The 25,434-nt window shown below is 43.6% G+C and overlaps 1 protein-coding gene across 1 annotated transcript; it reads right to left on the reverse strand.

The window, feature by feature from the left end:
- Positions 1-1,758: 1,758 nt before the first annotated feature.
- LOC141110010 (uncharacterized) lies at positions 1,759-20,323 on the reverse strand. Its single transcript, XM_073601259.1, has 5 exons — positions 20,161-20,323; positions 17,487-17,606; positions 14,580-14,732; positions 9,216-9,368; positions 1,759-2,058 (listed from the first exon to the last, which is right to left on the reverse strand). The coding sequence occupies exons 1-5, from the start codon at positions 20,207-20,209 to the stop codon at positions 1,913-1,915; spliced, it is 621 nt and encodes a 206-aa protein (XP_073457360.1). The 5' UTR covers positions 20,210-20,323; the 3' UTR covers positions 1,759-1,912.
- Positions 20,324-25,434: the final 5,111 nt, after the last annotated feature.

The following is a 25,434-nucleotide window of genomic DNA, read 5'->3' on the forward strand; positions in this document are numbered from 1 at the left end:
AGGTTATGGGTATATGGGGTATCAGCCAATGGGCAGAGGTTTTCTTGTATCCCTTGGCCTGCTGGGAGAGCCTATATATTCGGGTGAGGTCAGGTAATAAGTTCTACCTGGATGGATGTCTTGGTGGACGTTTGTTGTATTGCCCGGGCTGCTAGGCCAGAGATTGGACCTATCTCGGGCACATCTGGCTGCTAGGCTGTCTGAGGGCCTGTCCAGAAGCAAGAGAACATGGCAGGGTTGGGACTGCGGCTTGCAGTCCAACCAGAAGTGACAGTTCTGCCGGCCGGAGAACCTGTCGTGGTCGGAGGTAGAGGGGAAGCTGCCGCCCGTAAGGGACTATCCACCTTATTACCAGGACCACAGTGAGTAACTGAAGCAAGTACCAGAACAGCATTCTTACCAACCGGGGACAGTGAAGAATCGGGAAACTTCAGTGGGAATCAAGCCAGGGACCCAACCAATGGAGGTGACGCTTGCAGTGCAGCCTTGTGTGTCAAGCTAGAGACAGAGCGGGCCAGCATGGGTGAAGATTGAGAGGTATTTAGAGTGCCAAGCTAGGGACCCAGCAGAGAAGCAGGGATGACGCTTGAGGAAGATACCACTGTGAAGATTGAAGAAGCTCAAGGGATTCAGTGACAGTGAATCAGTGGGTCTAGTGAAAGACCGGGAGCTCAATGTATAGAAGAACTACAAGGAGAAGTTGTAGTGAAGCTGAAAGAACTGTTATGCTAGGAACTGTTAAAGACTGTTTCCATAGGAGACAGCATTCCTGTACGTGCAGATGTGGCTTCTTGCCTGGAGGCCTTTCCCTGCACGGCTGTCTTCTTATTGAAGTCTCGGAGTCTGCTAATTGAATTTGCAACTACCCAAGGGTGTCCTGACCCTAACCCTCTCTCTCCCCCAAAAATACAAAAAGGACTGTTAAGAGAAATAAAATCTCTTTTACATCCAAGAAGTGTCTGGCGCCCAATGACTTTCACCATCACAAACCACGCCCACTGATTAATTTCGCTCTATGACTAAGCCCCAGTGGGCAGCAGAAAATGCATCAGTGGGCATGGTTTGTGGAGCAACACTGGCCGAGGCCATCTAGCATCCACACTTATGCCCCGTACACACGGTCGGATTTTCCGATGGAAAATGTCCGATCAGAGCGTGTTGTCGGAAATTCCGACCGTGTGTGGGCTCCATCGGACATTTTCCATCGGTTTTTCCGACACACAAAGTTGGAGAGCAGGAGATAAAATTTTCTGACAACAAAATCCGTTGTCGGAAATTCCGATCGTGTGTACACAAATCCGACGGACAAAGTGCCACGCATGCTCAGAATAAATAAAGAGATGAAAGCTATTGGCCACTGCCCCGTTTATAGTCCCGACGTACATGTTTTACGTCACCGCGTTTAAAACAATCGGATTTTCCGACAACTTTGTGTGACCGTGTGTATGGAAGACAAGTTTGAGCCAACATCCGTCGGAAAAATCCTAGGATTTTGTTGTCGGAATGTCCGAACAAAGTCCGACCGTGTGTACGCCCTATAACACTCTGGTTGGGTTGAGAGTACTGCATTCTCCATGTTTATAGATTCGATCTCCGCTGGAACAGTGAGCCTGTAGGCTAAGGTTTGAGTTTTTATGCCTTCACTGAGGCGCACTTACTGTACAATAAGTCATCTTACAGTAAGTATGTACTCCATATGCAATATTGAGCATAAACGAGAAAAAAAAAGTGACACTTTCAGGAGTCCAAGATTTTATTAGGCATTATTAAGCACATTGATTACTTTTTAACGATGGCCAGATTTAATTGACAGAGATTTTATGGCAAAGCTTATTTTTTATACATCTCTTATACAAGTTTCCTTGCATTAACAATGATGCAGGGTCTGATGTGCATTTCTTGCATAGTGATGTTATACATTCTGTTCTTTATTTATTGCAGGTGTACAAATCATATGATCTCTCTGCAGTTCCTTGTTTCCAGGTACACCTGCATATCCAATGTCACAACCACCGGTGGTCATGCATCCTTTAAGTGACACATTCATTGTTTTTCCATCTGCAAATCAAATCTCAAATATTAAAATAACACAAAAAAAACAAAAAAACGTAATACCTAAAGTAATAATAATATTATTTGCCTACGCATAATGCTACTCAAATAGCAATCTTTTTTATAACATACATTAAAAAAAATGCTTACTATATTTTTTATCATTTATAATTTGTTATAACTTGTAACCCTGTTTTCTTTGCCTCTTTTGTCAATCTTTGGACATATGTCATTAAATTCAGAAAGAAAACTAGTAAAAAGTGCAGAGGATGTAAAGAGTCAGAAGGCTCTCTACAGTTCAGAAATCAGCAAGCAACTTGCTGTGGGGGCACCCGAGCAGGCTCACTCCTGAGCCGCTGCTCTGTGTGTCCATTCACACAAACCTGCTGCTTAGCCCCACCTCCACTCTCTCCTCATTGGCTCACTGGCTGTGATTGACAGTAGCGGAAGCCAATGGCTCCCACTACTGTCTCAGCCAATGAGGAGGGTAAGAGCCGGTATAAGTGAGGCTCTCGTGCAAAATTGCTGGATCGAGATGGGGCTCAGGTAGGCATTGAGGGGCTGAGGGGGGCTGCTGCACGCAGAAGGATATTTTACCTTCATGTATAGAATGAATGAAAGTAAAAAACCTTGAGCCTTTACAACCACTTTACCTTACAGTCTTGACTGGCTAGAATTAAAAATGGACAGTGCAGTCTAGAACCACTCTTTTTGTATAGAGAAGGGAGGGGAGAGGGGGAGGGAGGAGTAGGGGAGTGCCTTGCCATCCTAGTGTGTTTCTATTGATGTACATATTGTAGGGAGACACAACTCTAGTCCCTACATCACGGGACACAAAGCAGCCATATACATTACTACCTGGGTTATGCGCCACCTATAGGTGAATGGACACTGGTAGAATAACCAAAAACAGGAAGTGATCCTCTATATAACCCCTCACATACAGGAAGTACTTCAGTTTTGTAACAAGCAATTAACTCCCAAAAAAAGAGGGGAGGGGCCTCTGTGTCCCGTGATGTACTCAAAGAAATGGATTTTACAGGTAAGTATGAAGAAAGTCCCCTTAAATGTGGATGATAAGAAAAAAAGAGTAAACAGAAAGTAGTCTCCTCTACAGTAGTGAGGGTGCTCTCAAATATTCATAAGGTGCAACGCAGATCCGTGATTCCACCACCAGTAAGCCAAACCGCTCACCTCAAACAATGGACCCCTGAACTAACAGATGGGTCAGACAAGGCTTTCACCACTCACAGTGTTCATGGATGGAGGCTTGAGTAGGTAGATCGATAAGGTAAGTTGTCACATCACTTTGAAGAACTGTACTCTGTTGAATGAAAGCAGCCCCGAATTGGCGGCCCTTTCCTGTAAGGAGCTGTATTCGATTTTGCACCATGATAGAGTGGTGCTACGTCCTGTTCCGTCCATTTTGCCTAAGGTAGTTTCTGAATTTAATTTAAATCAGGTCATTGTTCTACATTCTTTTTTCTCACAGCCTGGCTCGCCAGAAGAGAAGCAATTGCACCTTTTGATGGGACTTGTAGTTTTGCAACAGCTGACTCCTGCACTCAGGGCTGCTTTCATTCCAGAAGATCTGTGAAAGTGTACTTTAGGTTATTCTTTCCTGTAACCTGGTCCCAAATATTCAGCATCAGCAATGCTTCGCTCCTACATTTCTGAGCAACAGAGTACGGTTCTTCAAAGTGATGTGACAACTTACCTTATTGATCAACCTACTCAAGCCTCCATCCATGACCGCTGTGAGTGGTGAAAGCCTTGTCTGACCCATCTGTTAGTTCAGGGGTCCATTGATTAAGGTGGCTTACTGGTGGTGGAATCATGGATCTGCGGATCCTTATGAATATTTGAGAGCACCCTCACTACCGTAGAGGAGACTACTTTCTGTTTACTCTTTTTTTCTTATCATCTACATTTAAGGGGACTTTAATTATTTATGCCATGAGCAATGTGTTAGTCTGCTGATTTTATCCATAGCGCTGCACTGTTATTTGTATAGTACTTTTAAAGATTTTATATGTTTACCTTTAGTGTTCAGCTGCTTGTATTTCTAGTTAGGGTATTGCATTTGCGCTGACTGAATTTCCATTTTATAAGTATGAAGACACTATGGCCAAAAGTCAAGTCCTCTGCTGCCTTAACATCCACCTGATAAAATCTTTTGAATGTATGTACCGAAGACCAAGTAGCGGCCTTGCAAATCTGTGCCACTGACGCCTGATGGCGAAAAGCCCAGGAAGTTCCAACACCCCTGGTAGAATGAGCTCTAACCCCAAAGGGAGGAGTTTTACCTTTCAGGCCATAGGCCAGAGTGATAAACTGGTGAATCCAAAGTGAAATGGACATCTTAGACCCTTCTTGGGGCCTTCCGCCAAAACAAAAATCGCATCAGAACTTCTGGTGCTTGCAGACCTTTCCAGGTAGACACTGAGCGCCCGCTGTGAACCAGCTGTGAGAAAAAAGAAGGTAGAACAATGACCTGATTTAAATTAAATTCAGAAACTACCTTAGGCAAAAAGGATGGAACAGGACGTAGCACCACTCTATCATGGTGCAAAATCGAATACAGCTCCTTACAGGAAAGGGCCGCCAATTCATGGCCGAAGTAATTGCAAAAAGAAAAGCCAACTTCTGTGTCAAAGAACTAACGGAACTTTGTTGATTGGTTGGTGAAAGGCTGCTCCTGTAGCACCAACAAAAGCAAATTCAAATCCCAAGGGCAAAGAGGTGATTTAACAGGAGGCAATAAGTGAATCACTCCCTGAAGAAAAGTCCGGACCAGGGAATGTGAAGCCAAAGGCTTCTGGAAGTATACCGATAAGGCTGAGATCTGCCCTTTAATTGTTGTCAAGGCTTATCTTTTATCTAAGCTTGACTTAAGAAAAGAGAGAATTCTCTCTACCAAATATCTGTGAGGATGCCAATTTCTGGCCATACACCACTCAAGTAAGCCTTCCAAACCCTGTGATAAACCTTCCTGGTGACCGCCTTTCTGGCATTCAGCAACGTAGTTACTATTAGTCCTGAGATACCAAGATCTCCTAGCAACCTGGCTTCAATAGCCAAATTGAGCGAGCGTAAATTCGGGTGGAATATAGGCCCCTGTGACAGTAGATCAAGGCGAAGCGTCCAAGGCTTGCCTACTGCTAATCTCACTACCTCTAAATACCAGGCCCTCCTGGTCCAAGCCGGAGCTACCAGAATGACTGATGTCATGTCCTCTCGGATCCTGCGCAAGAGTTATGGCAGAAGAGGAAAGCGGGGGGAATGCATAAATCAAAGAGAATTGAGTCCAGGGAATTACCAGAGCATCTATCCAGATTGCAAGTTGATCTCTTGCTCTGGATACAAACTGCTGAATCTTGCAGTTGAACATGGATGCCAGCAGGTCTACATCCGGTGTACCCCACCGCTGGCAAATCTGCATAAACACCTGTGGGTGCAGGGACCGTTCTCCTGGATGTATCTGTTGGCAGCTGAGATAGTCCTCCTTCCAGTTATCTACCTCTGGAATGTGGACGGCAGACAGCAATGGCACATGCCTTTCTGCCCAGGATAACACATGAACTCCATGTGGGCCACCCTGATGGTTGAAATAGGCCACAGCCATGGCATTGTCAGTTTGCACCCTTACCGGGTGACCCTGTAAATTTGATGTCCAATAATTCAGTGCGAGGCGTATTGCCTGCAGCTCTAGCACATTGATGGGCAATACCTGTTCCTTCAGAGTCCATTTCCCCTGGACTGTGGAACTTTCCATTACTGTGCCCCAGCCTGGGACTGGGGCGCAGTCTGTAGTCACTACCTTCCACGACAGTGGAAGAAAAGACCTTCACTGTACCAGATTCTGGTCTACTAACCACCAGGTGAGACTTCTTCGAGGCTTGGGGGTTATGATCACGCAGGAATCCAAAGCCTGCATCTTCCTGCTCCATGCAGACAGAATGTTCTGCTGTAATGCCCTGGAATGGAACTGGGCATACAAAATTGCCTCAAATGAGGAAACCATCCTTCCCAGAAGATTCATACAGGGTCAGCCAGACGGGCGTCTCTTTCAGCTTACCTGCCGAACCTGATCCTTTAGGGCATCGACCCTTTTTGGAGGCAAGAACACTCTTGCCTGGACTGTGTCCATGATAAGGCCTAAGTATTCCAGACTTTGAACCGGTTTTAGGGCTGATTTCTCTGAATTTATGATCCATCCGAGATGTTCCAGGAATTGGACCGTAAAGGTCACGTTCCTTATCAAAACATGCAGTGATTGATCCTTGAGTAGGAGATCATCTAAGTAGTCTGAAATCAAGATCCCTCAAGATCTTAGAAGACACAGTACGGGTGCTAGGATCTTTGTGAAGACCCGGGGTGCGGTTGTGAGCACCCCGGGTCTTCACAGGGCAGAGTCACAAGCTGAAAATGTTGTTTCTCTATCTATGACAAAGCGCAAAAGCCTTTGATGAGGTTGAAAAATTGGCACGTGCAAGTATGCATCCCTGATATTTATGGATGCCAGAAAATTTCCTTCTTGGAGAGAGGTCACGACAGTGCGGATTGATTCCATCCGAAAGGGCCGCACTGAGAGATAACGGTTCAATGCTCTTAGATCCAGAATTGGTCTTATGTCGCCATTTGGCTTTGGAACAGTGTACAGATTTGAATAAAACCCTGTTCCCCTTTCGGGAACTGGGACCTCCATGATCACCCCCTGCCGCCTTAAATTGTCCAGTGCTTGGAGTAATAGGCCCTTTCTTCAAAGGTCCATGGGAACGCTGGACCTCACAAATCTTTGAGGAGGGGAAAGAGCATAATTCCAGCTAGTACCTTTGAGACACTGTGGAGATGACCCACCTGTCCTGAATTAGCCTTCCCCACAATCCCGAAAACTGCAGCAACCTTCCCCCCACCCGTAGGAGTGGGGGCGTCCCTTCACAAAGAAGGTTTGGTGCCAGTATTAGCGGTCTTTTGGACCCACAGCCTCTTTTGGCCCATGCCCTGCTGTTTAACTTTTTTCCCGTCGGAACTGCCTAGGGCCTGAAAAACCTGAGGAATTAGCGCGTGGTACCTTAACAAAATGGGCCATGTAGCTATCTTTTTCACAGGAAGAAGGGAACTCTTTCCTCCGGATATCTTTTGGATGTATTTATCAAGATCATCCCCAAACGTACGTTCTCCATGAAAAGGAAAACCAGCTCCTCTTACAAGGGAGCTCTGCTGACCAGCTTTTTAGCCATAGAATTCTGTGCATGTGCACACACAAAAGAGCCATGCGGGAGATCTGCTGCATGGAGTATTTAAGGGCATCTATAGCAAAGCAAAGAGCCTGAGGCAGATCTTCTCTATCCTGAACAGAATCCTTCAGTCTATTGGGCAGTCTAGCCTGATCCTTTAAGGCTTGACAGACCCCAATTTCTGCTACTGTGGGCTTAACAGTGGAACCTGCCAGGGCAAAGGATGCCTTTAACAAGGCTTTCAGGTTCTTATCTGCAGGATCCTTAAAGACCTGTGTATTATCCACTGGACAAGTTAAGGTCTTGTGAAGGGAGGAAACCTGCTGCATCCACAACCAGTATGCTCTACTTCTTACTAAAGCTTTCCTCCATAGGATATAACAGAGAAAACCTCCTCGGAGGCACAAATATCCTGCCTGGGTTCTCCCAGTCGGAATATATTACCTGCTTCAAGAGTGGGTGAAAGGGAAATACCTGTGTACCCTGCTGTGGTTCCAAGGAACCCAGGGAGGAACAAGGTGTTTCAGGGACCTCTACTGGAGGTAACTTAAAAGCTGTATGGACCATCTGTGCAGAGAATGGATAGGAAGCTTTTGTGATTGAGAGGCTGATATAATCTGAGCCTATTCAGGCTCTGAATCGCTTGAGGGAGATTCTTCTACTTGGATATCAATTGCCTGACTGGCCATTATCTCTTCTACATCATCAACCCAGTCGTGCTCCAATATAGGAGGAATAGGGGAAGGGGACCTGTCATGCTTCCTGCCACTTTGTGTGACAGAAGCGATCATTCCAGCAATTTTGCCCTCTAAACCAGCCAAAGCTAATGCCAGGTCCTCTTTAGCAATAAACTCTGAGGTAGTAGTACTGGTAGTAGCCACAATGCCGGATAAACACAGCGGCTCAGATTGCCTGGTGACATCCGGTCTTTCAGGAGAGGTTATTGCAGCAGAGTTCCATTTAGCCTCTACAGGGGCCACTGATGGAACACATGTGCCCTTTTGCTGCAGCGCTCCCCCCAGAACGCTTCTTTGGAAGACATAGCTTGTTGAAGTAGTGGTAACTGGCTTTGTGACACAATACACAAGTTCCTCAGTACCATAATTCCCCCTTGGAAGAATCTTACACAATGAACTGTTCTTCCAGCTACTGCAACATAATTAGGTTGTATCTGTCGTCACCCATAAGACTCACATGTCACCCAGAACAGACGGCTCTGTGTCCCCTCCGCCAGCCAGCAACATTGTTGCAGGGGAAAATAGATAATAATTGGACCCTGGTTTTTCACAGGGCCACTTACCACTCCCACTGCAGGAAAATAGCCTAAGCCACAGGTCCAGCCTTCACCCATCGCGGTGGGTTCTGTCACCACAGACCTTCAAGGACTGGGTACCCTGTTAGAATGAGGGTTGACTCCCTTGGACCTATACAGCACCCAGCAGGAATGCCTTAGTGCTGGGGTGTCCAGGATTCCCCTATGCAGGGTCCAGCACCCGAATGGTTGCATTACAGGCAAAACCTTGTTGTTGATCCTTACTCTTCTTTACAAGGCTCAGTACCATTTATCTTAGCATAGTAGCTTTTTTGAAATGGATCCGATCTAGAAATGCTGTCCTATGATTCTTAAGAACCTGTGTGGGATTACAGCATGGAAGCTCACAGAGAGCTCAAAAGTGACCATCCACCATTTTAGACACGGGCGAAAAAACTAGAGTACTTTCTGTATGTGAGGGGTTATATAGGGGATCGCTTCCTGTTTTTGGTTATTCTACCAGTGTCCATTCACCTTTAGGTGGCGCATAACCCAGGTAGTAATGTATATGGCTGCTTTGTGTCCCGTGATGTACGAGAAAGAAAAAGGCATTTACTCAGTAAATGATCAAATCAACTTCTAAAAGTGCATTGATAGGAATAGATACTTACCAGACAGCATAACAAATGCACCATAATTAAAACATTCCTTTTCCAGTCCAAGGCAGTCCACATATCCTGTGCTCTCGCAACCTGTAGGGGAACCAATGCTGAAACAGCTTGGACACTGATAGTTGTTTGGTTGCAACTGAGCTGTACAAATGTCTAGAGGGAAAAAATGGAAGAATAATAAATACGCTATTCATAAAAAAGGGCCTATTTATAAAACATTTGTTGCACGGAGGTCAGAAATATTCATGCAAGCGGAACGATATACACTATATTACCAAAAGTATTGGGACACCTCCCTTTACACGCACATAAACTTTAATGGCATTCTAGTCTTAGTCCGTAGGGCTCAATATTGAGTTGGCCCACCCTTTGCAGCTATAACAGCTTCAACTCTTCTGGGAAGGCCGTCCACAAGGTTTAGGAGTGTGTCTATGGGAATGTTTGACCGTTCTTCCAGAAACGCATTTGGGAGGTCAGGCACTGATGTTGGACAAGAAGACCTGGTTCGCAGTTTCCACTCTAATTAATCCTAAACGTGGTCTATCAGGTGGCAGTCAGGACTCTGTGCAAGCCAGTCAAGTTCCTCCACCCCAAACTCGCTCATCCATGTCTTTATGGACCTTGCTTCGTGCACTGGTCCAAATCATTTGGTGGAGGGGGGATTATGGTGTGGGGTTGTTTTTTCAGGGGTTGGGCTTGGTCCCTTAGTTCCAGTGAAGGGAACTCTTAAGGCGTCAGCATACCAAGACATTTTGGACAATTTCATGCTCCCAACTTTGTGGGAACAGTTTGGGGATGGTCCCTTCCTGTTCCAACATGACTGCGCACCAGTGCACAAAGCAAGGTCCATAAAGACATAGATGAGCGAGTTTGGTGTGGAGGAACTTGACTGGACTGCACAGAGTCCTGACCTCAACCTGATAGAACACCTTTAGGATAAATTAGAGCGGAGACTGCGAAGCAGGCCTTCTCGTCCAACATCAACAACATTGTATAAAATTGTGTTGCTAGCTGTAATTGGTCACAGTGATCACATGATACAGACGGGGCCAATCACAGCCCATTTGTACCATGTGATTAGCTCTGGCTAATCACAGCTAATCACAACAATAGACAGTATCTAAACACTCTCATTCAGTAAAAGGACTTGCTTATAGCAGCGAAATTCACTGCTATAAGCAAATATAGCATGTAATGCCGCGTACACACGGTCGGACTTTTCGACCGGACTGGTCCGACAGACTTTCGACGGACTTTTGACGGACTTCCGACAGACTTTCTAACAAACGGACTTGCCTACACACGATCACACCAAAGTCTGACGGATTCGTACGTGATGACGTACACCGGACTAAAATAAGGAAGTTGATAGCCAGTAGCCAATAGCTGCTCTAGCGTCGGTTTTTGTCCGTCGGACTAGCATACGACATAAAGATTTGAAGCATGTTCCAAATCTAAAGTCCGTCCGGTGAAGCCCACACACTATCGGATTGTTCGCCGGATTTGGTCCGTTGGCGTCCGTCAGATCAGTCCGGTTGAAAAGTCCGACCGTGTGTACGCGGCAAAAGAAAAAAAAATCTTGAACAACTCCCCAGAGTGGTACAGTGTTACTATGGTAAAAAAAAAAAAAAAAATGAGAAAGAATAAAAGAAAAAAAAATTTAAAAAATTTAAAAAATATTATTTATTTTCTTTTTTTTTTACATACTGTCACCAGTCAGGGTCCCTGATCATCACCACACCAGTTATATGGTGACACTGCACTGCACTCATGACAATATGTAGAAAAAATAAACGTGAAAGAAAATTTTTTCTTCTTCATTTTCCAAAAAATTACAATTTAAAAAAACGCTTCATGACTCTTACTAAATACCTCAGACTGTCTACTTTCCAAAAAGGTAATTTGAGGGAAATTAGATCGTCACCGTCAGTAAATCAGGATTGATCAATTTTCAGATACATACCATAGTTTGTGGACTCTATAACTTTCCTACAGACTAAATAATATACACTGATCTGGGTAATTTTCACCAATGAAATGAAGCAGAATACAATTTGGCCTAAATGTATAAAGAGAGGTTATTTATTTGCAAAATGTTATAACAGAAACAAAGAAAAACACTTTTTTTTTTTTTTTTTCAAATTCTTTGGCTTTTTTTTGTTTATTTAAAAAAAAAAAAAACAGCGGTGAGTAAATACCACCAAAAGAAAGCTCTATTTGTGCGAAAAAAAAATTGTAGAAATGTCATATTGATACAGTTCTACCCCTCCATTTGTGCGGTGGGCCGTGAGTTCTTGCCACTTCGCCTGGCTCTTTGAGTAATCTCTAAGCACAGTATTTTGGAGGCTACCTTTACAGCCATTAGTGGTAAATATGATTGTAGAATTGTAATTTATGTGTCAATATTAACATATATTGTTGTTTAAATGTATGTATTTTCACAATATATTTTTTTTCTGTAGAGTTCTTGTACTTCTTTCCCCCAGAAGAAGACCTCTACTGTCAATAGTCGAAACGCGTCTGGGTTTTTCAGTATGATTATATATACCTATATCATGCTATGTTTTTCATGTATACTCATGGCTGTATTATCATGATGTATGTGCAATGGCCTCATTCGCAGAGCTCATGATTTAAAATAATTTATACTATTGTATGTTAACGATTTTTCTCAATAAAAAACATTTTTTTTTCTACTTAATTTTGAATTTTTGGCTGCAAAACAAAACCCCACGGGGAAACTTTTCCAATTTGTTTAATGGTCACCAGAATAAATGTTGAAATTAATAAAAGTTAAATGGTAAAAAGTTTAACTAAAGTTTAATCTAAAAATGGCTTTAAATACATTCTTAGGGGTCTATTTATAAAAATTTCAATTGTGGCAGCATTCAACACCCAACACAAATAATCCCTGTAATGTCTCATAAAGCTTTTTTTTTTCTATGATCATTGGCTCCATCTAGTGGCCATAATGCAGTCTTTTCCCGAAATACCACAATCTGGAAATTATTGCAGTTTTGTCAATAGATGGAGCTGGTGATCATTGGAAATACAGATATTAGACACATTATAAGGCTTATTCACAACAGCTGTGCAAATGTACACAGTGAAACTTTTATAAATAGATTCCCTAAGTGTTTAACAATTCCTTTTAGGGGTTAAATACTAGAGCTGTGCTAGGGGTGAAATGAGGAAAGGGGGGGGGAGTTATGGTTTGCTTCATGATTTAGGCCAGAGGTATGGTCTGTTTGACCTTTTTAAAAATCTTTAGGGCCACCACAAACCTTGCTTTGCAGGTTACTGTGCTGGAAACACCCTAAGCAAAAAACAAACAAAGAAATACCTAATCTTAATTCAATATTATCTGAAATAAAAATGTATTTGTGTCATGTTTGTATTTGCATCCGTTAACTAATTTTAGGCAGATTTGGACCATTGTGTCATCAAATGAATTGTATACTTGTTAGAGACATACCTTGACCAATACTGGTAGAGTAAACCTATAGGAGGTAAATAGAGTACAATTCCTACTTGGCACATGATATTAAATATTAGAGATAGATATAATTTAATTTTTGGTTTTGCACCAGGCCTCATTGTTTTTATCTATCTATCTAAACGATCATGTGCTTTTTTCAGCAATTACAGAAGGACAGATCTGTTCAGCCTCCCAGCTCCCATCCTGCTGCTTCATCTACGCTATATGTGTAAGGCAAGGGTGGGCTCTAATGGTGAGCCTGATGTAAGAGAGGACTTAGATGGGGAGCCTGATCTACATAGGGCTCTGATAGGGACCCTGATGTAAAGGGAGACTCTGATGGGGAACCCTGGTGTAAGGAGAAGACTCCAAAGGAGAGCCTGATGTAAGGAAGGATTCGGATGGGGAGCCTGATGTAAGGAAGGATTCGGATGGGGAGCCTGATGTAAGGAAGGATTCGGATGGGGAGCCTGATGTAAGGGAGGATTCGGATGGGGAGCCTGATGTAAGGGAGGATTCGGATGGGGAGCCTGATGTAAGGGAGGATTCGGATGGGGAGCCTGATGTAAGGGAGGATTCGGATGGGGAGCCTGATGTCAGTAGAGCTTTTTATGCGGACCGTGATGTAAAGGGAGATTCTGATGGGGACCCTGGTGTAAGGAGAAGACTCCAATGGGGAGCCTGATGTAAGGGAGGATTCAGAAAGGGAGCCTGATGTGAGGGAGGATTTGGATGGGGAGCCTGATGTGAGGGAGGATTCGGATGGGGAGCCTGATGTGAGGGAGGATTCGGGTGGGGAGCCTGATTTCAGTAGAGCTTTTCATGGAGACCCTGATGTAAAGGGAGACTCTCATGGGGAACCCTGGTGTAAGGAGAAGACTCCAATGGGGAGCCTGATGTAAGGGAGGATTCGTAAAAAGGGAGCCTGATGTAAGGGAGGATTCGGATGGGGAGCCTGATGTAAGGGAGGATTCGGATGGGGAGCCTGATGTAAGGGAGGATTCGGATGGGGAGCCTGATGTCAGTAGAGCTTTTCATGGGGACTCTGATGTAAAGGAGAACTCTGATGGGGAACCTGGTGTAAGGGAAGACTCAGATGGGGAGCCTGATGTAAGGGAGCAGTTAGGGTCAGTGGTACACCTTCAATGTGGGCCCACTGTGCTCTTACATGGGTCTCACTTCAGGTCAAGTTCACTCAAGGTTCTCTCTACTGTACTGTCATTTTCCCCGTTGTTGGTTGCTAAGACTTCCGGCATCCTAACAACTGATCACATGCTTGCCCCAGCAATCACACAAGGACAGATCAGCTCTGCCTCCCAGCTCCCACCCTGCTACTCCAGCTACACTGTAAATGTAAGGTAACGGCAGACTCTAAGGGGGGCCCTGATGCAAGGAGGGACTCTGATAGGGGACCTGATCTACGGGAGGAATCAGATGGTAAAACGAATGAAATTGAGGCTCTGATGGATAGCCTGATGTAAGGGAGAACTCAGATGGGGTGCTTGATTAAAGGGAGGACACAGATGGGAAGCCTGATATAAGGGGAACTCTGGTTTAAATCATTTGTAAAAAAAAAAAGTCATAAAAACACCCAAAACATTTCGGGGCAACAAATCCTCTTCATCAGGGCTCAGCACAGGATAAAACTTGAATGGACTTCACAGATCAATATTGGGGCCAGTACTGAACTGTGCTCATGAAGTGACAACTCGACAGCAGTTTTTAGGTCTGGCACTCATTTCAATAAAAAAGAAAAATTTCCATTCAGGAATTTTGACTATCCCTCTGACTTTATCTGCATATTTGGTTTGGGCAAGTATGTTACAAAGTAACTATTATATTATAACATTTTATTTATTTTAAAATATTTGGATGAATAAACTCACCTTCATAGTTTAGATTTTCATTGCTGCCATCTCCTTCCCCACATTTACTGCCCACTCGGACAAGGAAGTTATCTTTGGTTGTTACAGAAAAACATTTACCACATAATAGCGGCACAGAACAGCCTTTCTGTATTGTACGATACTTCTCACCACCTGATGGAGGAAAAAATAGGAAAATATACATTCAAATGTATTTAAACCCAAAAACAAATATATAAATATATATAGATAGATATCTCTCTCTAGATAGATAGATAGATAGATAGATATCTCTCTCTAGATAGATAGATAGATAGATAGATATCTCTCTCTAGATAGATAGATAGATAGATAGATATCTCTCTCTAGATAGATAGATAGATAGATAGATATCTCTCTCTAGATAGATAGATAGATAGATAGATATCTCTCTCTAGATAGATAGATAGATAGATAGATAGATAGATAGATAGATAGATAGATAGATAGATAGATAGATAGATAGATAGATAGATAGATAGATAGAATCCAATGGTTGCCACTGCACACAAGTCAGAGATAAAAAATGGGCCGGATGCGCAGCAAAGACTGTAATACATATGATTCAAAAGAGAGAGCGGCACTCACGGTTCTTGAAAGGTGAACGCACAAGGTGAAGATTTTATCAGTCCTGAGGAAGACGAGCTTGTGCCTTGTTGAAACGTGGATATAAAACCTTCTCTGTGCGTTCACCTTTCAAGACCCGTAAGTCACAAAGATGTTCTATTTGGTTGAGGACAGTCAAGTTCCTCCATCCCAAACTCACTCATCCATGTCTTTATGGGCCTTGCTTTGTGCACTGGTTCGCAGTCATGTTGGAACAGGAAGGGGCCATCCCCAAACTGTTCCCACAAAGTTGGGAGCATGAAAATGGCCAAAATATCTTGGTATGCTGACGCCTTAAGATTTCTGTTCACTGCAACTAAGGGTCCAAGCCCAACCCCTGAAAAATAACCCCACACCATAATCCTCCCTCCACCACATGATTTGGAGGGGTGACCCAATACGTTTGGCAATATAGTGTGGATTAGCGAGTTTTGGGGTGGACTAACATGACTTGCCTGCACAGAGTCCCAATCTCAACTTAATAGAACACCTTTGGGATCAATTAGAGCGAAGACTGTGAGCCAGGTCTTTTCGTTCACATCAGTGCCTGACCTCACAAATGAGCTTCTGGAAGAATAGTCAAACATTCCCATAGACACACTCCTAAACCTTGTGGACAGCCTTCCCAGAAGAGTTTAAGCTGTCATAGCGTTGTAGCACTGCCCCCATAGGGGTTGCCGAGTATAGTCTTCCCTGGGCCTCCCTGCAGCCAGACACTGGGGGTTTTTCACATTACACCCGCACACTCTTCTGCTCATTATCCAAAAATCAGTCTAGGGTAGTTGGTTATTTTTGTATTTATTGGTAGAATTTGGATAGGAGCAGGGATTAGTGGGATACTCCAACTTGAACTATGCACAGATGAGGACAACTCACACTTGACGCCAATAAATTGATCTGAATAGCAGATTCGCTGCTATACCACACTATGGACGTATGGGAAGATAAGTCCTTTGTTTGCTCTGGCAGCAGACTTAATGTACCACTTTTCTTCAGGACACTTACTAGTATCCCCTTTAGCTGACACCCGTCCATTGACTTCTCTAGCCTGAAGGGATGGCCCTCACAGAACAGGCCCCTACCCATTGTAGCCAGAAACAGATCCTTCCAGATGCATCTCCTTCCTAGTCAGCTCTGCAGTTTATCTGGGTTGCAGCTTCCTCAATTCTGGCCCTCAGGTCAACCACCTGAGGCCGCATGGCTGCCTGTACAGAGGAGGGGCAGCAGCCCCCTCCCTCTGGGACCCCGCTTTCAAGCTGAAGACCCCGAGCACATGTGCCCTAGACATATACAGTCACCCACCATGCCCTGAGGCACCTGCTTCTGCCAATGGCCAGGTCTATAACTATGCCTATGCTCCCATTTGTCCTCCCACTATCCAATATGCCTCATCCTATTGGACCAGTGCAAAACAGGCAGACAACATGAGCAGCACCTGAGCACAAAGAGCAGACCCTATCAATGGATCACTGCTCCCTGGTAGACAGAGAGCACCTACATTTACCTAATAGCCTCCCTGGTAGGCAGGGAGATCCAAAACTATACTCTCTCTCTAGTACCTACCTAAGAGGGTGCTACAACTGCAAAGAGTGGGCCAACTCAATATTGAACCCTATGGACTAAGACTGGGATGCCATTAAAGTTTATGTGCGTGTAAAGGCAGGCGTCCCAATACTTTTAGTAATATAGTGCATGTATATACATATATACCCACAAGCAGCTCCTAATGGGTGGCAACAAAACGTTGGTGAACACAGTGTCATTGGCAACACCTGGCAATACTTTTTTTTTTTCTAAAATTAAGATGTTATGAAATTAATTAAAAGCTGCTTTCACACCTGAGCGTATCATCTTCAGGCGTTTTTTAGGGCATTTTTTCAGGCGTTTTTTACAGCGTTTTTAGGTCCAGAGGTCACCAAATGTAAAAAGCAATAAAACGCCTGTAATCTGCCTAAAAAGAAGCTCATGTACTTTTTTGAGCTTCAGGCATTTTGCTTCAGGCGACAGAACGTTCAGATGTGAACAGGGGCTATTTAAATGAATGGGATTTTGCTTGTTGGGCGTTTTGGAACTTTTTAAATGAGCATTTTTACAAGCGTTTTACGAGCTGAAAACACTCAGATGTGAATGCAGCCTAAATACAATGTGCATTTATACATTTATAGACTTGAAAATAATCTCTAGAAATTTGAATTAAATTGACCAAATTTCCCTTTAAATACATCTTACCTCCTAAACAAGGGAAGAGGAGTCCATGGCATGGAAAAACACAATCTCACTTACCGACAACGGTGTACTCTGACATGGTCATATAACCTGATCCATCACATTGAAGCTCTCTTTCATTACAGCATTTGGTTGAGTCAATAGTCCAGCACCAATTGCATGTGGTGGTCAGCTGGCCTGAAATAAGAAATGATAAGACACAGGGATTAATAACCTAGATGGCAAAGTACAAAATGTAATTATATGAAATTATTTGCAGGAAAAGAGATGTCATTATGTATATCTGTAACAAATGGTCAGTGTGGTGCTTCCAATTTACTGATGTTTAGTCAAGTTTCCCCAGCCGCATTGGTGGTTAATGTAGTGTCCCTGTAATATCATTGTTCAGTGTAGTGCCACAGTTACAATGGTGGTCAGTTTAGTACCCCCAGTCAGTGTAATGCCCCCAGTTACAGTTAGTGTAGTGCCACTATTACATTGGGCGTAACTGTAATCCCCCAGTTACATTGGTGGACGGTTTAGTACCGCTAGTTATGCTGATGGTCAGTTTAGTACCACCAGTTACATTGGTCCAGTGAAGTGTCCCTATTACACTGGGGGTCCGTGAAGTACACCCAGTTACATTGGTGGTCAATGCAGTGTCCCTGTAATATTGTTCTTCCGTGTAGTGGAACAATTATGTTGGTAGTCGGTTTAGTATGCACAATTACATTGAAGAGCAGTGTAGTGACCCCAGTTACAGTTAGTGTATTGCCACTAAAAAACTGAGGGTCAGTGTGGTCCCCCCCAGGTACATTCACATTGGTGGTCTGTTACATTGATCCAGTGAAGCATACCCTGTCACAGTCAGTGAAGCTCCCCCATTACACCGGGAATCAGTGTAGTGCCCCTAGTTCTATAAGTGGTCAATGGAGTGTTCCTGTAATATTGGTGGTCATTGTAGTGCTCCAGTTACATTGATGGTCAGTTTAGTACCACTGACGGTCAGGGTACTGCCCCCAATAATAGTTAGTGTATTGCCTCTATTACATTGGGGGTCAGTGTAGTCCCCCCAGTAATATTAATGGTAAGTTAAGTACAACCAATTGCACTGGTCCAGTGAAGTGTCCCCAGTTACAGTCAGTGAAGTTCCCTTGGAGTCTGTGTAGTGCATCCAACTACTTTGATGGTCAGTGCAGAACACTTAGGATAGCGCACTCATTTACATTGATAGTAAATGTGTTGCCTCCCCTTTATAATGGTAGCCAGATAGGTGGCAACCCTATGTGGCACTGCCAAACCACCCCTGTCTCTTGGTAACTGCAAAACTCAGTGATGTGACTCAATGTGACTGGCAGGGAAGGGGTTAACACTAGGTGGTGCTGTAGGGGTTAAGTGTGTCCTAGGGAGTGATTCTAACTGTAGGGGGGATGGGCTACGTGTGACATGACACTGATCACCGCTCCCGATTACAGGGATCTGTGATCAGTGTCCTGTCACTAGGCAGAACGGGGAAATGCTTGTTTACATCAGCATTTCCCTGTTCTTCCTCTCCGTGAGACGATCCCGCGTCACACTCACGGAGCTCGCAGCAGGCATGAGCTCCGTGCCATTGTGTCGACGTATATCTACATGCGGCGGTCGGCAATCGGTTAATAGGAAGTTCCTATCTATTTACTAATGCTAGCAGCAATTTAGACATGTGCACACTGAAATATTTCATTTCAGAATTTCGTTTTCGTACGAAAAATAAATTTATTTAGTTACTCCTGAAATTCGTTTTTTTTTATTTTGTTTCGTTAAAAAAGGCATCCGTACGAAAATGCGAAATAATTAAGGTCGAATCTGTCATTGAAGGCTTATGGTGTCTGTCGAATGTTCTAAGAAGATTCGACGGAGCAGCTAAACTGTACAACGCCGCGATCGTACATTTCCGGACGAATGTTCCGCCGACAAGCTATAGTAGAATTCTAATGTTGTATGACACTAGTAATAATTATATTTATTAATTATTATTACTAGTCAACCAACATTAGAATACTTCTACAGCCTATGGGCGGAGCATTTGACCATAAACGTCCGCTCGCGGCGACTGCTTCGTCGAATCTTCATGTCGAATCTTTTCTCTCTATATCGAATAATCTTGGACTAATAGAGTTAGGTTAGGCACATTCGACCTTTTTTGCTATTGTCTCTATAATGTTGAATCTTTTCTCTCTATGTCAAATCTTTTCTCTCTATGTCGAATAATCTTGGACTCATAGAGCTAAGGTTAGGCACATTCGACCACAGGTTCGATGGACACAGATCACTATTGTCAGCGTCACGTCGAATCTCCTATCTATATTGAACTGTTGTCGCAACGAAAACGAAAAAAAAAATCATTTGTTCGGATCTTTAGGTCTTCGGATTCTGCACGTTCGTTATCGTTTGTTAAAACGATAACGAAAATACCCGAAATTCAGACGAAAATGCATTTGGACGAAAATGAATGCACATGTCTAAGCAGCATAAGGATTAAAAATAGTTCATGTAGATATAGGGAGTTTATTTCTGCTTTAACAGGCAATGTAGGAGCAAATAAGAGAAGCTCATTGTTGGGGTCAACATGTACTATATATGGCTGCCTTTAGAGAGCATATGAGTAAGTGGAGGACTTAATGCTTCATGTAAAGCACTAAATTAAAAGGATACTGTGCTTAGTATGTTGGTGCAAAATAAACAACAACATTCAATTTCAAGTATTTCTTACCTGTAATTACCAAACCGCTCAAGATCAAAAAGACGAAGATTTTATTCATGGTTAAGCCCCAGTTCAGGTTTGAAGGCTGATAGTTGAGTATGCTAGTCAGGTCTTGTAGTCACCTATCTGAGACTAGCGTTGAGTTTTGGTGACAGGATAGATATTTATATTTGATTATGTCTCAGGTTGTGCCAAGGTGCAAACAGTTCCTCTTCCTTTTGGTATTGTTGAAATGACAGTTTATGGAATGTTTACTCAACCAATGATCTAAATCATAGACACCTGTGCAAAATCCGGAGAAATGATTTGTAAATAGATTCCAATAAAAAGGGATCATGGCAGCCAAAAATATAGACAAGGCATGGAAAAACCCCACATTCTGCCTCAATGTAATGAAAAAAAAGATCACCCAAGCAAGGATTCACAAAAGGATAGCAGCCATATTTGCAGACAGGAACACTTAATACACTAGAACAGTAATGGAGAACCTATGGCACGCGTGCCACAGCTGGCACTCCGAGCCCTCTCTGTGGCCACGCAGCACGCCGCCAGGATAAGGGGGGAATCCCCCAGCCAGGCAGTCAATTGTGTGACATTTAAGGGGGGTGTAAAGTTATTCCTCCGCCGTCCCGAGGGTCTGTGCTGCAGCTTATCGTCTCCCCCAGACCCCTACACCTCCGGTGAGGTGTTCGGGCATTCCTCTCTGCGGCACCCTATTCCAGCTCCCCCCGGCCCCAGGAATACTTTGGTACAGCCCGTCCCTCTGGTAAAAGCACTGCGACTTGTGAAACATCGGAGGGGGAGGGGCAATGCTCGGAGCAGATCATGGCCATGGGAGAGGTGCAGTGGATACTAGCTGACCTCCCGGAGGCTGAGACACCAAGGAGCGGCTGCATGGTGGGGACTCCTGCAATACTGCCTATCTGGTGCTGAGGAGAGCCCTGATGTGATGGACGATGAGGACATGGAGAGGTAAGGAGGAGGATGGATCCAAATGACTAATCATTTGGCGTATGCCTTACTGAGTCCATATGTTCCGGTAAACCTCAGTTTTATCGGTGGTGGTTTTTCTCATTATCTTCACGCACCATTGCGTTTATATTAGGAGGTTGATATCTATTCACCGGGATCAACTGTCACAAACTTTTTTTTTTTTCACTTATTGTTTTTGACTATTTTTTAACTTAACTCTTTACAGTGAGGACTCTCAATGTCAATAATTTTGCACTTTAAATTTTTGTGTATATTTAACCACTTGCCGACCGCCGCACGCCGATGTACGTCTAAAGTTTGGCGGCGGATATCGTTGTTATGGCAGCAACTAGCTGCCATAACCCCGGTATCCCTGTTTTCGTGTGGCGGTCGGCTTTCAGATAAAAGTGGTCTCTGCGGTGGATTCGCCGCGATCCGGTGCCCTCCGCCGCTTACCGGAGCCGTCTGCAGCGGCGGAGGCGATCGCGTCTGTCTCCCTCCTGTGCCTGGAGACGAGTGAGGCTAAGATGGCGCCCACTCGTCTTCATGACACTGCTGGGCGGAAGCGACGTCAAAATGTCACTTCCGCACATACGTCTTAAAGGCACATTTTTTTCAATGTCATTTTTTTAAATGATTTTTTTTTTTTTTTAATTGCATTTTAGTGTAAATATGAGATCTGAGGTCTTTTTGACCCCAGATCTCATATTTAAGAGGTCCTGTCATGCTTTTTTCTAAGTAATTTTCTAGCAAAAAAACCTGTTTTAAACATGTAAACACTTAAAATCCAAAACAAGGCTGGTCCTTAAGTGGTTAAGTATATTTTGCACATATTTGGAAAGTTCAAATATTAGTAATTTATATGTGGTTTAACACCATTCCTATTTAGCGCTGCACTTTTTTATTTATTTTCTGTTAATTTACAATTGTCATTTGTTGTGCTGGCGGCTGCCGTTTATTTTACTGACAGTGCGTATTCACCCAAAATTTTTACACATATTTTAAAATGGATCCAGACATTGCCTTAGCTGACTGTTCTTTTGCCTTCTTCATTTTTCGTTGCTGAAACCCACTAGGTTGATTTTGCTTCATATTGAAGTTTTCTGAAAAATATACTTCGATCGTAACCACAAATACATGCCTTAAAAAAGTCCAGTGCTTCTTCATCCAAATCTCAATATGTGCACCAGCAAACTGTGTGTGGTGGACTACAAAACAACTACTTCTCAGAATACAAAACCCATGCTCTTTTGGTGCGCACACTCAGATTGTGCACTCACCAGACCTCCATAACCCTTTTAACTTAACCACTTAAGCCCCGGACCATTTTGCTGGCCAAAAACGAGAGCACTTTTTGCGATTTGGCACTGCGTCGCTTTAACTGACAATTGCGCGGTCGTGTGACGTGGCTCCCAAACTAAATTGACGTCCTTTTTTTTCCCACAAATAGAGCTTTCTTTTGGTCGTATTTGATCACCGCTGTGGTTTTTATTTTTGCGCTATAAACAAAAAAGAGCGACAATTTTGAAAAAAAACGCATTATTTTTTACATTTTGCTATAATAAATATCCCCCAAAAATATATAAAAAACCTTTTTTTTTCCTCAGTTTAGGCCGATACGTATTCTTCTACATATTTTTGGTAAAAAAAAAATAGCAATAAGTGTTTATTGATTGGTTTGCACAAAATTAATAGCGTTTACAAAATAGGGGATAGTTTTATGGCATTTTTATTAATAATTTTTTTTTTTACTAGTAATGGCGGCGATCAGCGTTTTTTATTGTGACTGCGACATTATGGCGGACACATCGGATGCTTTTGACACATTTTTGGGACCAATGTCATTTATACAGCAATCAGTGCTATACAAATGCACTGATTACTGTGTAAATGACACTGGCACTGAAGGGGTTAACCACTAGGGGGCAGTGTAGGGGTTAAGTGTGTCCTAGGGAGTGACTCTAACTGTGGGGGGTGTGGCTACATGTGACACGTCAATGCATTCCTATGGGCAAATGACCATCCGTTACCATCCGTTAACCTCCGCTTCCGATCTTGTCCGTTTTTTTGAACGTACAAGGCTACGTTGAGATCCGTGAAAATGGATATTAACTGATGTTAACGGACAACATCGAATCAGTTAAGATCCGTTTTGAAGAAAGAATATTTTTTTTGTTTATATGTTTTATACTCAACCTATGACCCAGGCAGTAGTTGGACAATAGGAAGTACATCCCAAAGGAGAAACATGGCCAGAGATGCAGCATGGGAGGTGCATAAAGCTGGTGTATGAAAGGACAGGCTTGTGGGACTCAACATGTCGGGACCACAGTGACAAAGTGGCAAAATTGTTAGAATCCATCGCACTAAACAGACAGCACACACAAGGACAAGGACATAGCAAGGACAAGTCACTCACTGAAAACTGCAATGCAGCATGGGAGGTGCAATGCTTTCTGGCTATTGTTATCAATGCCACAGAACCTGCTGTAAATGGATCAAAACAGATGCAAAAACAGATTTAAAGGGGTAAATTAACAGATGTAAATGGATGTTAATGGAATGGAATGTGAATGAGGCCTTACAGAGGAGGTCTAGGGCTAGAATTATTGCTCTCACTCTACCGATCGCGGCGATACCTCACATGTGTGGTCTAAACACCGTTTTCATATGCGGGCGCTACTCACATATGCGTTCGCTTCTGCATGTGAGCTCGGCGGGACGAGGCGCATTTACATTTTTTTTATTCTTATTTATTTTACCTTTTATTTTTTATTTTTACACTGTTCTTTAAAAAAAAATGTGTCACTTTTATTCCTATTACAAGGAATGTAAACATCCATTGTATTAGAAAAGAAGCATGACAGGACCTCTTAAATATGAGATCTGGGGTCAAAAAGACCTCAGATCTCATATTTACACTAAAATGTAATAAAAAAAAAATGTAATGTAATTAAAAAAAAAAAATACATTGCCAAGCAACCCCTATGGTTTAAAGAGGAGTTCCGCCCCCACACGAAAAAAATAAATAAAAATCAGCAATTACACATACTGTAGCTGCTGACTTTTAATAATAGGACACTTACCTGTTCTGGAATCCAGCGATTTCGGCACCTCAGCCAATGTTTCCATTGGCTCTCGGGTGGTACCTCCGCCATTCGTAGTAAGGGAACCCAGCAGTGAAGCCTTTTTTAGGTTCCCTACTGGCTCAGCAGCAGGGGAAGAAGGAGGGAGGAGGAGGGGGACGGGGGCTGAACTTCTGACGTACCTCGACGTGGCAAGGTACAACGAAAGGGGGGACAGGGTACCTGTCAAAAACATGTGCCCGCACCCCCCCCCCTCGAAAGGCAGTGGCGCGGGCTTTTTTGGCTGTACGGTGGGGTTGTGTGGTGGGGGGTAAGCTCACTTGCTGGTTGCTGTCTGGCTTACTGGTGCCCATCAAAACTCACCTGTCTGACATACACTGACCTACCTACCTGACACGCACTGACCTACCTGACACACATACACTGACCTACATGGCATACACTGACCTACCTGACATAACTGACATACATGCACTGACCTACCTGACACACACTGACTTACATGACATACACTGTCCTACCTGACATACCTGACATACATACACTGACCTACATGACACGCACTGACCTGCCTGACATGCTCTGACCTACATGACACACACTGACCTACATAAAACACACTGACCTACATGACACGCACTGACCTACCTGACATACATACACTGACCTACCTGACACGCACTGACCTACCTGACATACATACACTGACCTACCTGACACGCACTGACCTACCTGACATACATACACTGACCTACCTGACATACATACACTGACCTACATGACACACACTGACCTACATGACACACTGACCTACCTGACACGCACTGACCTACCTGACACACACTGACTTACATGACATACACTGTCCTACCTGACATACCTGAAATACATACACTGACCTACATGACACGCACTGACCTGCCTGACATGCTCTGACCTACATGACACACACTGACCTACATAAAACACACTGACCTACATGACACGCACTGACCTACCTGACATACATACACTGACCTACCTGACACGCACTGACCTACCTGACATACATACACTGACCTACCTGACACGCACTGACCTACCTGACATACATACACTGACCTACCTGACACGCACTGACCTACCTGACATACATACATACACTGACCTACCTGACATACATACACTGACCTACATGACACACACTGACCTACATGACACACTGACCTACCTGACACGCACTGAC

This window comes from Aquarana catesbeiana, linkage group LG10 (genome assembly GCF_042186555.1).
Source record: "Aquarana catesbeiana isolate 2022-GZ linkage group LG10, ASM4218655v1, whole genome shotgun sequence".
Lineage (NCBI taxonomy): Eukaryota > Metazoa > Chordata > Amphibia > Anura > Ranidae > Aquarana > Aquarana catesbeiana.